At 38.0% G+C, this 13,820-nt stretch overlaps 1 protein-coding gene across 1 annotated transcript in view; it reads left to right on the forward strand.

The window, feature by feature from the left end:
* Window positions 1-13,820, forward strand: part of LOC104365682 (dynein axonemal heavy chain 5) — a 168,318-nt gene that overhangs the window by 129,636 nt on the left and 24,862 nt on the right. Inside the window, exons 71-73 of the mRNA XM_042798240.1 lie at window positions 4,071-4,192; window positions 5,419-5,766; window positions 10,317-10,505. Coding sequence (XP_042654174.1) covers window positions 4,071-4,192; window positions 5,419-5,766; window positions 10,317-10,505 — 659 coding nt within the window. The remainder of the gene's footprint in view (window positions 1-4,070; window positions 4,193-5,418; window positions 5,767-10,316; window positions 10,506-13,820) is intronic.

The following is a 13,820-nucleotide window of genomic DNA, read 5'->3' on the forward strand; positions in this document are numbered from 1 at the left end:
CTCTCTCATATTCCCAGCCTCTTGTATTAATTTCATCTTGATTTCCCTTCCCATTGGAGAGATCACTGCTGGCCCGGGAAGGTCGGGCAGAAAGTCATGTTGGTTTCATGATGTGCAGCTACTTGCAGCTACCAGTCTAGGGCATTACTGGCCTAGGTCCCTGAGCATCCCCTGGCATTTTCCTCCATGCATCTCTCCTACCTCCAAGATCTTTCCCCACTTCCAGAATGTTTCCTCAAGCTTGGATGTTCATCTCATGCTTTGTGGGCCTAAGCTATATAGTCTATGTTCAGAAGCACAATGTGTGACCAGTGTCCTAATTGGCAGTTCTGACTCATGTTTCTGTGTTACTTGGAAGATTCAGGATGCTTCACTTTTTCTAGCCTGTACCATTTGCAGCTAGCAAGTAGCATGTTTGTCCTTGAGAGTTCAAAATTTCAGTTTTGGACAGCCACCATCCCTCATCCCTGCATGCAATTATCTGCTGCCTTTCAGTATTCACAACTTAAGCTGGTTTTTGCATACCACAGCCTTCTCTTCAACAAACTAAGCAAACTCAGCCTTCTTATCCTATTTTTGTAGCTCATGCAGTTTCAGTATCTGACCACCTTTATTGCCCCATCCACTGTCTCCACATCTCCCTGGTGTGCCAAATGTGAACAATATATCTGAGGCAGAGCCTGATCAGTGCTAAGTGGAAAGTGATAAGAGCTTCCTTCAGTCTGCTGGATGTGCTGCTTCTAAGGTAGCCCGCTATCTGAATTGTCTTACTTTCAAGAAGAACGTCATTTTGGCTTATAGTCAGCCTGGCATCTGTGATAACCCTGAGATGCTTACCAGTAGACCTCAGATAGTAGATCTCAGCTTGAAAAAATGCATGGGGTTACTGTGCTGCAGGTGCAGACCTTTGCACTTCTCCTTGTTGAACTTAATGCAGGTTTTGTCAGCCAAATATTCATCTCTCATGGGATCCCTCTGGACTGATGCTCTGCCATTTAGTATGTCAGCCACATTCCCTAATTTAGTATTGTCTGCAAATTTGTTGAGGTTGCTTTTTGTCTCCTTATCCAAGCCATTGATGAAGATACTGAACAATATCTGTCCCTGGTGTACTTTGATTTTTTTTCTGGCTCCTAGCATATCTTAAGCCATTGATTACTTATTCTTTGAGGCTAGTAACCAACCTGATAGCCTTCTACAATAAGATAATTTGTTTTGTGAATGAGGGGAGAGCATAGGGTGTTGTTTACCTTGACTTGAAGAAGGCTTTTGACACAGCCCCCCAGTACATCCTTATAAACATACTGGTGAAGTAGGCATTACAGAAGTGGACAGTGAAGTGGACTGAAAATTGTGTGAACTCTCAGGCTCAAAGGGTTGTGGCCAGCTGCATGAATGCGGCTGGAGAGTAGTCACCAGTGATGTACCCCAGGGGTCAATACTGGTGTCAACAATGTTTAAAATTTTCACTCATGACCTGGATCATGGGATACCCTCAGCAAGTTTATAGTTGATACAAAGTGGAAAGAATGGGCTGATACACCAGCAGGTCTTGGTGGTGTTCAGTGGGAGTTTCACAGGCTGAAGAAATGGTCTGACAGGAATCTGCTGAATTTCAACATAGGAAAATGCCAAGTACTCTTCCTGGGGAGAAAGAACCTCATGCACCCATACATGATGGGGCTAACAAGCTCTAAAGCAGCTTTGCATAAAAAGACCTGGTGTTCCTGATGGAAATCAAGTGGAACATGAGCCAGAAATATGCCCTTGCAGCAAAGATGGCCTACAACACCCTCAGCTGCATTAGGAAGATCATTTCCAGCAGGTTGAGGGAGGTGATTCTTCTCTACTCAGCCATGGTGAGAGAACATTTGGAGTAGTGTGTCCAGGTCTGACCTCCCCGGTACAAGACATGGACAGAATGAGTCCAGTGAGAGGCTACAAAGATGCTGAAGGGATTGGAGAATAGACATAGGAGGAGAGGCCAAGAGCTGTGATTGTTTAACCTTGAGGAGAGAAGGGAGTATCTTATCAATACATATAAATATCTGATGGGAGTGAGTAAAGAAAACAGCAGGACTTTTCTCAGTGGTGCCAAGTGACAGAAGGGGAGGTGATGGACAGAAACAGAAATCCAGGAAACTCCACTTCAGCATCAGAAAAAACAACCCACTGTGAGGGTGGTCAAATACTGGAACAGCTTCTTCAGTGAGTTTGTAGACTCCATCCTCCAAACCCACATGTACGAGATGCTGAGCAACCAGCTCTAGTTGACCCTGCTTTGAGAAGGGGCGTTGTGCAAGGTGATCTCTAGAGCTCCCTTCCAACCTCAACTATTTGGTGTTACTCTGTATGATACTAAAGCATCCAGCTTTTCTAAGTAGTCTCTAACCTGTTGCTCTCCTGCTGTGAATGCCTTTCTCTTATCCAAACTATGTTGCTACCTGCAGACCTCCTTTATATGTTTATAGAAGCAACTTACTACCCTGCATTATATCTAGTCATTATGTATGATGAAAGGAGGTTATTTTGTATTTTGGACTGTGGCAGAAAGAAATCCTCAAGCCTGATACTTAGTCTTTTAACTCCCTCATCTTTAACTATGTAATACATTAACTTGCCCTTCATTTATATATATGTGTTGCTACTGATTTCAGTTAATGAAGTCAGTAGGAGCTGAGAATTTTTATCCAAGGTCGTATTTAATGCCTCAGCCATTTAAACCTCTTATTTCAGTATTTATCTTCCTTTGAACATTAGTAAGATGTCTACAAAATGTCTGATCTTGTGAAAATCATCCTGTTTCAGGGTCTATACTCCACTTTCAAGAACAGTTAGTCTGCTGGTAAAAATTTCTTACTTCTTTCTCTTCTCCTCCCACCCTTTAAATTCAGTGCTCGGCATCATTTTATTGCACTGTGACCCCTCCTTATCATTCAAATGATAACACTCTATAGCTTCAAGAGGCTATTTTATAAATCAAGTTATAGCCAATTTACAACTTGCATTTAGTAATAGAAATACGCCGGGTATCTTGTGTAACAATTTAAGTCATGATGAAATATAAACAGTTTTAGTTTTCTGATACTGTCCTGCCACGTTGGTAACATGATGTGATAAGGCACTTTTGTTTGGTTACTTTGTCTTGATTTTGGAACTTTCTTATGATACCCTTTTAATAATTTGAAAAGCTATTTGTTTTAACATTGTTCTACAGGATCTTTGTGAGGTAAGAAAGAAGCAAAGGGGCTTTTATTGTGTCATGGAAGTATGACTTGGACAATCTATTCACCACACTTGAAATCTGTCTTTTTAGACGTGTTAAGCTGATCAGGTGGATGATATCATAAGAGGGACTTGGTGTCAGTTACTCATGCTCAGTATTGTCTGCCAAAGGCAGACGATGCTTCAGAAGTTCTGCCTGAAAGCATCTAGGAGTAGTGGTGTTTAGGTATTCCATGAAAGTTAAAATTGTATCAGTATCATCTGCATAAAGCTGTTCCCAGGATATGAAATGTCAGTGCTCAAACAAACCTCCCCATGTATTAGTATTTCCACTATGAATTTAGATTCTTGTTTCATCAGCTGGGTGCCTGTATGCCAGTTTGAGAAGCTGCATACAGAATTTTAATATTGTTATATGGATGAAATCTAAATAAAATTGTCTTCAGTAGAACTAAACTCTCATTTTATATGTAAATATCAAAACACAAACTCTTGGATATTCAGTGCTATAATTCATATGACATTAGGTATCTTTTTGATTGGCATATAGTTGCTGGATAGTTATATTTCAGTTGTTATTGGTAACATTTAGAATATGATTACTTAATTCTAATTCCTTCCAGACTTCTGAATTTAATTTAGTGTGTCACCTACCTGAAAAAAATGTAATTGAAGTTTGCCTGATATGACCAGCTGAACAGATAATTGATTCAAAGAGATTATTTGAAGCTATAAATAAGATGATACTGTAAATTGGAATAGAGAATACTGCTTAATGGAAGTTGGACTTATGGGTTCCATACATTTTTTTGGTCATCTATTACATTTTTATACCTTTTTTTTAGGTGTCAAAGCTGGCTTAAAACGAACATACTCAGCTGTTACTCCAGATCACCTAGAAGTGAGCAACATGCCACAGTGGAAACCATTGCTATATGCTGTTGCATTTCTTCACACAACTGTTCAGGTTTAAAAATACATTTATTTTTTTCTGTCCTAAAGCAATGTTTCGTTTATTAATGCACCATGTTATTGAATTAAAAACATGTTTATGTGGAAATCCCGTGTTGGTAAATTAATACAAATAAAATAAGAAAGAAAACAACACACCCCTATTACTGAAACTTATCACTTAGAACTCTGCTCATATGGATTTTGTACCTCCAACAGGGACAGTATTTCAGAGGAAAAAAGGACAGTCAACCAATGATCAATTAGTATACTCTTCTGTTAAATTCTTCAGGCATGGCTGTGTGATCTGTCTTTCAACTAACTGTTTTTTTACTAATATTTTAAATCATAAACACACATTAAAGAAATTTACAGCTTGGGTTGGAAAACCATAGTCTTAAAATTGCCACTTTCACAATGAGAAGCACTAAGAGGGTGAATATAAATCCTTCTTCCACTGAAACCCGTAGCAGGAAATGAAGGTGGAAGATGATTTTGGGTCTTGCCTTTCAGGAGTTCCATTAAAGAAAGTGCTTTATGGATTAACCACAACTTTTCATCATCCTATTGATAGATTTTTGCAGGATCCTTAGTTTATATTTAGTGCCTAGTTAATTTAACTCTGTGGCATCCATGCACTGAAACATTGTGGTCCAATGGAAGCCTGTGGTGTGCTTGTCTTTGGCTCATCACTTCTTTCTTAGTTGAAATTAGGAACGTTTAAATACCAGATATTGTATTAACAACTACACACTGCCAGATGCGTCCGTAAATGATTCAGTAAGAAGCAGCTTTTGTTACTTGCATCTGCACCAGGCAGAGACGTGAGTGGTATGAATATACCTAGTCAACAGGAGAACCACAGACAATGACCATGGCTGATAAGTTTGGACATCCTTTCCTAAAATGGTGGCTTAATTTTTGAAATTCAGAAGGTATAGTTCTGGACTCAAGATTTGCTGAACTTAAAAAAGAGGAATTTTTTTTGTGAAAATGTTAATATTCCTATTCTTTGTTTGTATCTACTCATGATGATAAATGAACATGTATATAACTACTAGATAATTAATAAAGCATTTGGCCTTGAGTGTAAGAGAAGAGTAATTTTTTTAAAGTTGGTGAAATACAGCCCCAGCTGGACTACTACATTCTTAGCATATTTCATGTATTTTTCAGCACTTCATGTTTTCTTCACAATTGCTAGCAATCAGCCTTTTACCTTTAACTCTATCTGTTTTACAGGAAAGACGAAAGTTTGGTCCATTAGGCTGGAATATTCCTTATGAATTTAATCAGGCAGACTTCGCAGCCAGCATGCAGTTTGTTCAGAATCATTTGGATGATATGGACATTAAACGTGGAGTGAACTGGAGCTGTGTTCGCTATATGCTTGGAGAAGTACAGTATGGTGGCCGTGTAACTGATGACCTTGATAAAGCATTGCTGAATACATATGCAAGAGTGTGGTTTGGAGAGCATATGTTTAGTGAAAATTTTTGTTTCTACAAAGATTATGTTATTCCAAAAGGAAAAACAGTTGAAGACTATCTCCAGTACATAGAGCAATTGCCAGTGATTGATACACCTGAGGTAAAATATTTCAATATATTAAAGGGAGTTTTTGTCAGATAAATAATTTAATCAGGTACGTTTTTCAGAGCCATGAATGTATAGGTCAAGATTAGCAGGCAGACATTATAGTGGGCATCTAGTGTAGATCTGCTCACCAGGAAGAGGTACAATTTGAAAAAGTCTCACATTCACAGGCCCTAGTCCTCATGAAGGACTTTAATAACCCCAGTTGCCTGCTGGAAGGGTGAAACAGATGGCTGATGTCATTGCCATGTCACTCCTGATTACTTTTAGATGGTCATGGTGATTGAAAGAGGTTCCTGATGAATGGAAGATAGCAAGTATCACTCCAATCTTTGAGAAGGGAAGAAGGAAGATCTGGGGAGCTAAAGGCTGGTCAGCCTCACCTTAGTCCCTGGGAAGGTGCTAGAGAAAATCCTCTTGCAAATAATTTCCAAACATGAAGGACAAGCAGATGAGTGAGAGTAGCCAGCATGGATTTGCAAAGGAGAAATTATGCTTAACCAGCTTGTTGGCCTTCTGCAATGAGGTGACCAGCTTGGTGGATGAGGAGAGAGCAGTAGATGTTTTTGCCTGAGCTTTAATAAGGCCTTTGATGCTACCTCCCATAATATCTTCATAGACAAGCTGACAAAGTATGAGTTAGATAAGTGTGCTGTGAGGTGATTTGAAAACTGGCTATGTAACCAGCCCCAGAGGACTGTGATCAGTGGCACAAAGTCCAGCTGGAGCCAGGTCACTACTGCTGTATGCCAGGGGTCAATACTGGGGCCAATACTGTTTAACATCTTTGTTCATGACGTGGGTGATGGTGCAGAGTGCACTTTCAACAAGTTCACAGGACATACAAAACTGAAAGGAGTTACTGATAGACCAGGTTGTTCTGCTATCCAAAGAGATTCAGACAGGCTGGAGAACTGGGTAGAGGGAGGATCTCATGAAATTTGACAAGGGGAAATGCAAATTCCTGCATTGGTTGTCCTGGTAGATGGCTAACTGACATTGAACCAGCAATGAACCCTCATGGCAAAGAGGCCCAACATATTGTAGGCTGCAATAGGAAGAGGGAGGTTGTGCTTGTACTCTACTGAGCTCTGGTGAGACTGTATCTGAAGTACTGTGTCCTGTTCTGGGCTCCCCAGCACAGCAAAGATACGCAGCTACTGGAATGAGTCCACAGCAGGGCCATGAAGATGATTAAGGGATTTGAATATCTGTCATATGAAGAAAGGCTGAGGGAGCTGGGCCTCTTTAGCCTGGAGAAGAGGGGACTCAGGCAGCATTTTATCAGTGTGTAGAAATACCTGTTGGGAGGGTGTAAACATGAAGTCAGGGTCTTTTTGATAGTACCCAGTGAAGGGATGAGAGGCAATGGGCATAAATTAAACAACAGGAATCTCCATCTGACAACAAGAAGACACTTCTTTACAGTGAAGATGGTCAAGCACCAGAAGAGGTTGCCGGGAAAGGTTGTGGAGTCTTGATCTTTGTAGATTCTAAAATCCCAACTGGACACTGCTGGACAGCCTGCTTTCCCTGACCCTGCTTGAGCAGGTGATTTGGATTACATGACTCTCAGCGGTCCCTTCCAAACTAAGCTATTTTGTGATTTTGCAGTTCTGCATGACATTGAGTAGACATGTGAACTGGGAAATAATGAAAATTTTAAAAGCCATATGGTCGCGTTTTGATGGGGTAGGATGCAGGGTAGCTCCTGGTTGCAACCACTGTTACATGACCCAGTGTGTGTGTATACTGCAGTGGTGACATTAATTGGAGGACTGCAACTTTCTGCTCCCTCTAGTACAGGCACATGTGATGAAGCTAGTTAAAATTGAAACAGAAGTGAATGCTCTGGATTTCTGTCTCATTGCTATTAAGTTGATAAATGCCTTGGGAAGTAAGTTCTGTTAAAATTAAATAGACAGGACTGAACAGAAAAAAATGGTTTTCTGTTACTGATAAAGTGCTGGCTGAGAGGGTAAGAAGATTCCAAGGTCATAAAATAAACTTGAAAAGTTTTGAATCTCTGAAGGCAGTGAAAGCAGAATGCAAGGGTATTTTCTGGCAATCATGCACCTTTTCCAAGTGAGGGTAAATGCAGCCATGATAATGCACCAGTGGGATCCATCTGAGCCCAGCTAATGAAGTGGTACCTACCAGTGTGTGAGCCTTGACTCTATCAGATTTCAGGTACTACTTTCATGGATCTGCACTTCTAAGCACTTGGAAATCTATCTCAAAATGTTGTAATGTCTTTTGAAAGTATTTTGATGCCTGTAAAAAATCTGTATGTGTGGTTTGACGTAGGGGAATTTTACCTTTGGCTTTTACGTAAATAGAGTCAAGTCCAGGGATGCAAACATCTTTTTCTCCTTCACATTTTCACAGGTAAGGAAGAAAGCTGTGGCTTTCTTCTGTCATTCCATAATCTGTCAAAATTTCTTAGGGTAATCTTTAGCCTTTTAATAACTCCACTTTGTCATTCCACAAATGATATTGTGCTAGTCAAAACAGTGTATCTTTGTTTCCTCCCCTTTCCATTTTTGGTTAAGGAAGAAAGACTGAATAAGTCTGATTGCTGTATCCTTGCTCTTTTGATGAAACTTCAACCTCTGATCAGAATAAACACCGACATCTGAAGAGGGCTATTCAACTCAGCAATCCCTTTGAAATTTACTTTGATTTCAGAGGGGTATAAAGCTTTAGCAATTGGTTTTGAGGATTTATCAGGCTAAAGAAACTCCTGAAAGACAGACTCAAACATCTTCTTTTTAATCAAAATTCCCAGAGATTTTGTATAAAAAAGAATGAGAGATTGGGCTCCTTGATTAATATACAGGACATCCAGGGCACTGGTCCAGCTGCTACTTTACTCTGGTTTCTTTGTTCTTATTCCTTCATATATCACTTGCATAAAAACATAGGACCAGAGTTATATCCCATGTAACATCCCTGTCTTTGACAATATCACACCAATTTTGAAGTTAGGCCTTGGATGAGCACTACAAGTTACATTCACAATAGCAGATATTTTTCATGTTTTTAACTTGGGCTATAGCATCACCACAAAATCTACTACAGCAAAAACAAACAAACCCTTATAATGCAAGAGCAAAAGCAGAAAAGAGTGTATCTTCAAATGTGTATTTCATTCCATATAGAATATGAGTGTAGTAAAAGGCATTGACATTTTCACTTTTTACAGCTCTAAATATTCAGATTGAGCAAACTACAGTGTGTAAAACATGTTAAATCCTATTTGGGACCTAATTCCATGATAGTTATAGTCACAACTTCTCTCACATGTGGTATTAGGTTTGTACTGTGTTCTTTGTTCTGTTGTAAGGATCAGATCCACAACTAGTGTGACTCAGGGCAGCTTTGCTAGCTTTGACACAGATGTGGCCACTTACATCTCTTGTCTCTGAGTTTCTAGGCTTGTAAGCATAGCAATATTACATATGGCCCTTTTTATTCTGTCCTCAGAGTATGTAAATATTGGTTACTAGAAGTGTCTTCTTAAAATATATCAATTCTAATGTTGAATACAAAAACATGAAAAGCGAGAAACAGAAAGTTGCTTTGCTTTGGTCCTCAGCTTGAGAGCAAGCCTTTCTCATTGTTGGATCAGTGGTTCAAAGTTTGTAAGAGATAGTTAATAGTTATAATTAAATGAGGGCTTGTGAAATAAGTCACAGTACAATTCCTCCTGAAGAAGAGTTGCAGTTGTCAACCTGACAATTACAGACTTACTGATATTTCAGTGGAAGTTTCTGAGAAAGCTATTATCATTTACACAAAGGGCAGCTTTGCAGTAATTCTGTGCTAGCTGTATCTTAAATAAAATAATTCAATTTCAGAAGAATGGGAAGTAAGGAGTGGGAGACTTAAACCAAAAATAGCTAAGCCATAAAATATCCTAAATATATCACCAGTCATAAAATCTTTAGGTACTTTGAATACGGGCAGTGTTTTATTCAATGTGCCTCATGCCTTATAAGCCTAAGAGACTGAGTAAAACAAAATGTGCTAGAAATGGCAGCTGTTCTGATTATTAGGGGCGTCTACTTGAGCTGATATAACAGTAATAGATCTGTCGAGACAAAAAGATGGTGGTGAGGGGTCAGTGTCCACATATGAGATGATTACAATAAGCTGTAGTCTGAACCAGTGGAAAGGAATCAGTTTATACCCTCTGAAGGCACTCCACAGCATGATCGAAAGCCTGTTATGTGAAGATAATCAGAATATCAGGCTGTTTTGTTTTTTTTTTTTTTTTTTTTTTTTAAAAAAAAAAAAACCCACACCCATATAAAGGAAAATGCTATTGTATATGCAGCCTATGTTAATATTTTTGTGTAATTTGGGCTTGGTTCTTGGCCAGTTAAATGGGTGTACTTCCACTGACCTATTCATATGTATTGTTTTATAAAGCTGAGTATTTTCTTCCTTGTTTATCCATTTTCATGCATTCTTCCATTGATATAATTTTAGAAGGAAAATAGCATTTTTTTTTTTCTATTTTTTTTCCCTTTTACTTTAAGGTATTTGGACTTCACCCTAACGCAGATATAACTTACCAGACTAACCTGGCTAACGAGACATTAAGTACAATAGTGAGCATCCAGCCCAAAGACAGCAGCACTGGAGGAGGGGAAACCCGAGAAGCAGTGGTGGAGCGTCTTGCTGATGAGATGTTAGAGAAGTTACCTCCAGATTATAACCCTCATGAGGTATATGCTGCTTTATAGATAGAGATGTTTTATGTATGTATGTATATGTTTTGTGAGTTCTATTGTGCTGCTTAAATTTAATGGGCACGTGTTTTAAAAAGCTCTTAAAATTATGCATAATGTTTTATAAATCTGTTCTGGTTTATTATCTAAAATGTTCCTACTTCGGAAACATATATTTCAAATGTCATAGTCCACTTAATTAGTCACCCTAACTCAGAAGAGCTATTAGAGACTTCAGAAAGTTCTTGCCCTCAGTAGCTTAGAGAAGGACACTGGTGCCTGTTTCTGAAGGATTGGTGATCTTATAGTGGTTACAGCTTTCAATTTACTTAATCTTATTACTATACCACCATTATGAATGATGGATTTCATCACTGACCTTTCTGTGACCTGGATTTTTTGGAGTTTCAGTCATAACAGATATATTTGTCAATCTTTTTTTGCATTTTTGATTAACAGTCTAATTAAATGGAAAAATCCAGCATAAAGCACTCTTGCATCAGTTTGTAAGTAGGATCTGGTGTCCTGCCATGTGTTTCATGAACAGTAACTGTTGAAAACCCCTAATTTCCACAATTTTATTACTTACAACTCTGTTTTGCACTGATAGTGTTTTTTTTTCCCCTGGTTGCTGTCCAAGCTTGTAGAATGCCCAGTATGCAGTATTGCAACTTGTTATGTTATACTTTATTTTCTTCTCTGGCCAGCTTAGAATGTCCACTTAGGCTACAATCAATAATCTTGGGGCCCAGGTGAATTTCCTGCCTTCTGTTCTACTAGTCATCTCAGGTTTAATATGTCTTGTATAAACAGCCTCTTTTGTACTGTCATAATTCAACTCAGAACTCCTCTTTTCATTCCTCTCTTGCCAAGATACTTGCAACCTGCAAATTTTTTTGGTGAACTTTCCTAATAGCTTTGTCCATATTGTTATTTTTCCATCCATCCTTGCATGTGTCTCTCTTTTTTTGTTACCTGCTTATTGAGTGATTCCCAGCAATACTATATAAATAATTTATTTGCAGAATTTGATTTGGAATTTAGTCTGTTTTCCAGTTTACACATTATTATTTCATAGTAAATAAATATTAGAAATAGCAAATGAAATGGTAGTAATTATAATAATTAATAAAACTTAATTAGTGATGTAATAAATTTAGTAATTTTCACCTTGAATCTACATCTATAATCTACACCTTGGATTGTTCTCAGTACTTTTCCCTTATCTTTCCTATCAGAGTAAAGCTTTTTCATGGGACTAGTTTCTTCTAGTTTTATTCAGCTCCTTAGAATTTTTTTTTTTTTATTTTGCAATGGCAATAGAATACCGAATGTCTGTGTAGCATATATGGTATTGCCATATTTGTAATATGTGTATTGAGCTATTTTTTTCCAATATATTTGCTAAATCCTCCAAAGGAGTATTTCTTCATTTCCTTGTTAAACTGCCAACATTTTTCCACCTGAAGAATTTGTAATATTTAGAAGACATCAATAGTACTGGACTTTATATTGTAACCAGAGGGTATTCTTGCCCTCAGATTCTACCCCTGGGAAATTTGTGCAGTGCCTTTTAGTCTTGTAAAATGCACACATTTATTTAATCCAAATTTCACTTCTAAATGGTTTGGACAAACACTACTTTTCTCTGGAATTTATTCTGTTTACTCTTGGTCTTGTTCACTCTCATTCCATCTTAGTTTATTAACTCAGGTTATCCAGACAAAACACACACAGAGTAGGCTTCCCCTTTTCAGTCACTTCCTCGGGTGTCACTTCCACAACCAGTTATGGAGCCAGGAACTATAGTTAAGGACAAAGAATCTGGAGGGTTTATTCTGGAAGTTCCACCCTGCATTCTTGTCTCTTTTTTACTACTTCATAGATACTTTTCCATGTGACTATTAAAAAAATCACCACCAATTGTTTCCATTACTGTTTCACTCTCATCATCCAGTAGTATGACAAGCTATTATCTTTTCTCATGATCTGTCAATCATACATGCAGGTTTTTATTTTCTTATAAGCAATCATCTTTCGAATGATACTCACAATTAAATAGTTCTTTGCTTCTGTACCACTTCTCTGACATTTTCTCTGAGCTTCAAGGAAACCTTTTGCTTCAATTTGCTTGACAGCTGTTCTTTTATGATTCAAGCAAGGAGATTTATGTTTGTACAGGACAAACCAATATTAAGTATTAATACTTTAGCATCAGCTTCCCCCCCTGCTTTATTCTTACAGGCAGAGTCAGAGGATGTCCCGTTGGATCTACTTTTTCCCTCTGTGTTTCTTGTAAATGTATTCTGAGCTCAAGATGTAAGTTTGTTTCATTCTCTTATCAATTAGTGTAGATGCCACCTCTTCCTGGAGATTTATAGTTTTCTCAGGCTCTGTACATCTTGATCTGTAAACTGCACTTTGATTAATCACACCACTACATTTACATGCTGTTTCTTCAGTCCACGTTACTGATGGATGACATGGTACTTTTCCACAGACCCATGCAAAAATTACACTTTGTTTCTGTATCATGGTAGGCATTCCTTTGCTCTGAGTATCTCCAGAACATCCTCTGGTCATTTTCCAAGAGTTTATTATTGGTAATAAAGTGTTCCTTTGTACAACTCTGGCTGTGTCAGTTATACTACAACTTTAGATTTTACTTCTGTGGTGTTAGGAGATTTGGCATTATTTCTTGCAGTTCCTGATTCTTCAATATTTCCTTCTTAATGTTGCCTAATGGATTTGCCCTTTCTCTCATTCTCTAGATCTTAGAATACATTTGGATCTTTACCAATGCTTTCTCTGTTGGAGGGGAATTTCCCTTTTCTGCCATTAGTGCCCAGTTCCACCTCTTTGCTGCCGTTGTTTATATTCCAGGAGTGTGGCAACCTCTACAAAACAAGCAAAAAATCTGTATTCAATGTGTTTCTCATTGAACTCAAGCTCTGTTATTCTGGAACCTCTTAGAAAGGATGGAGATGGCAGGAGTAAGCTGTGAAGTTCATTTTTAAATGAAAGTTTGTATAAACTGACAAAAAATAATTATGTCTAAAATAAATGAAAAAAATCCAGTATTATGTTCACTAATATATAACTAAGAATTTCATTAGTCAGAACAGAAGAGAAAGGAGAGTTTAGATATTCTCTAAGGGAAGAAGCAACAGAATTTAGCAGAAGCTACAATGTAATAATCAAATAAAATTAAGCTTGCAATTATGTGGAGCGAAATAGATTAGGTAATTCCTTCCTGTGATGTCTGAAAAAAAAAAGAATGACATGAGTTCTGTTCTTTGTCAATTTAAGTCA

This window comes from Tyto alba, unplaced genomic scaffold, assembly GCF_018691265.1.
Source record: "Tyto alba isolate M040663 unplaced genomic scaffold, T.alba_DEE_v4.0 Super-Scaffold_27, whole genome shotgun sequence".
NCBI classification, from domain to species: Eukaryota; Metazoa; Chordata; class Aves; order Strigiformes; family Tytonidae; genus Tyto; species Tyto alba.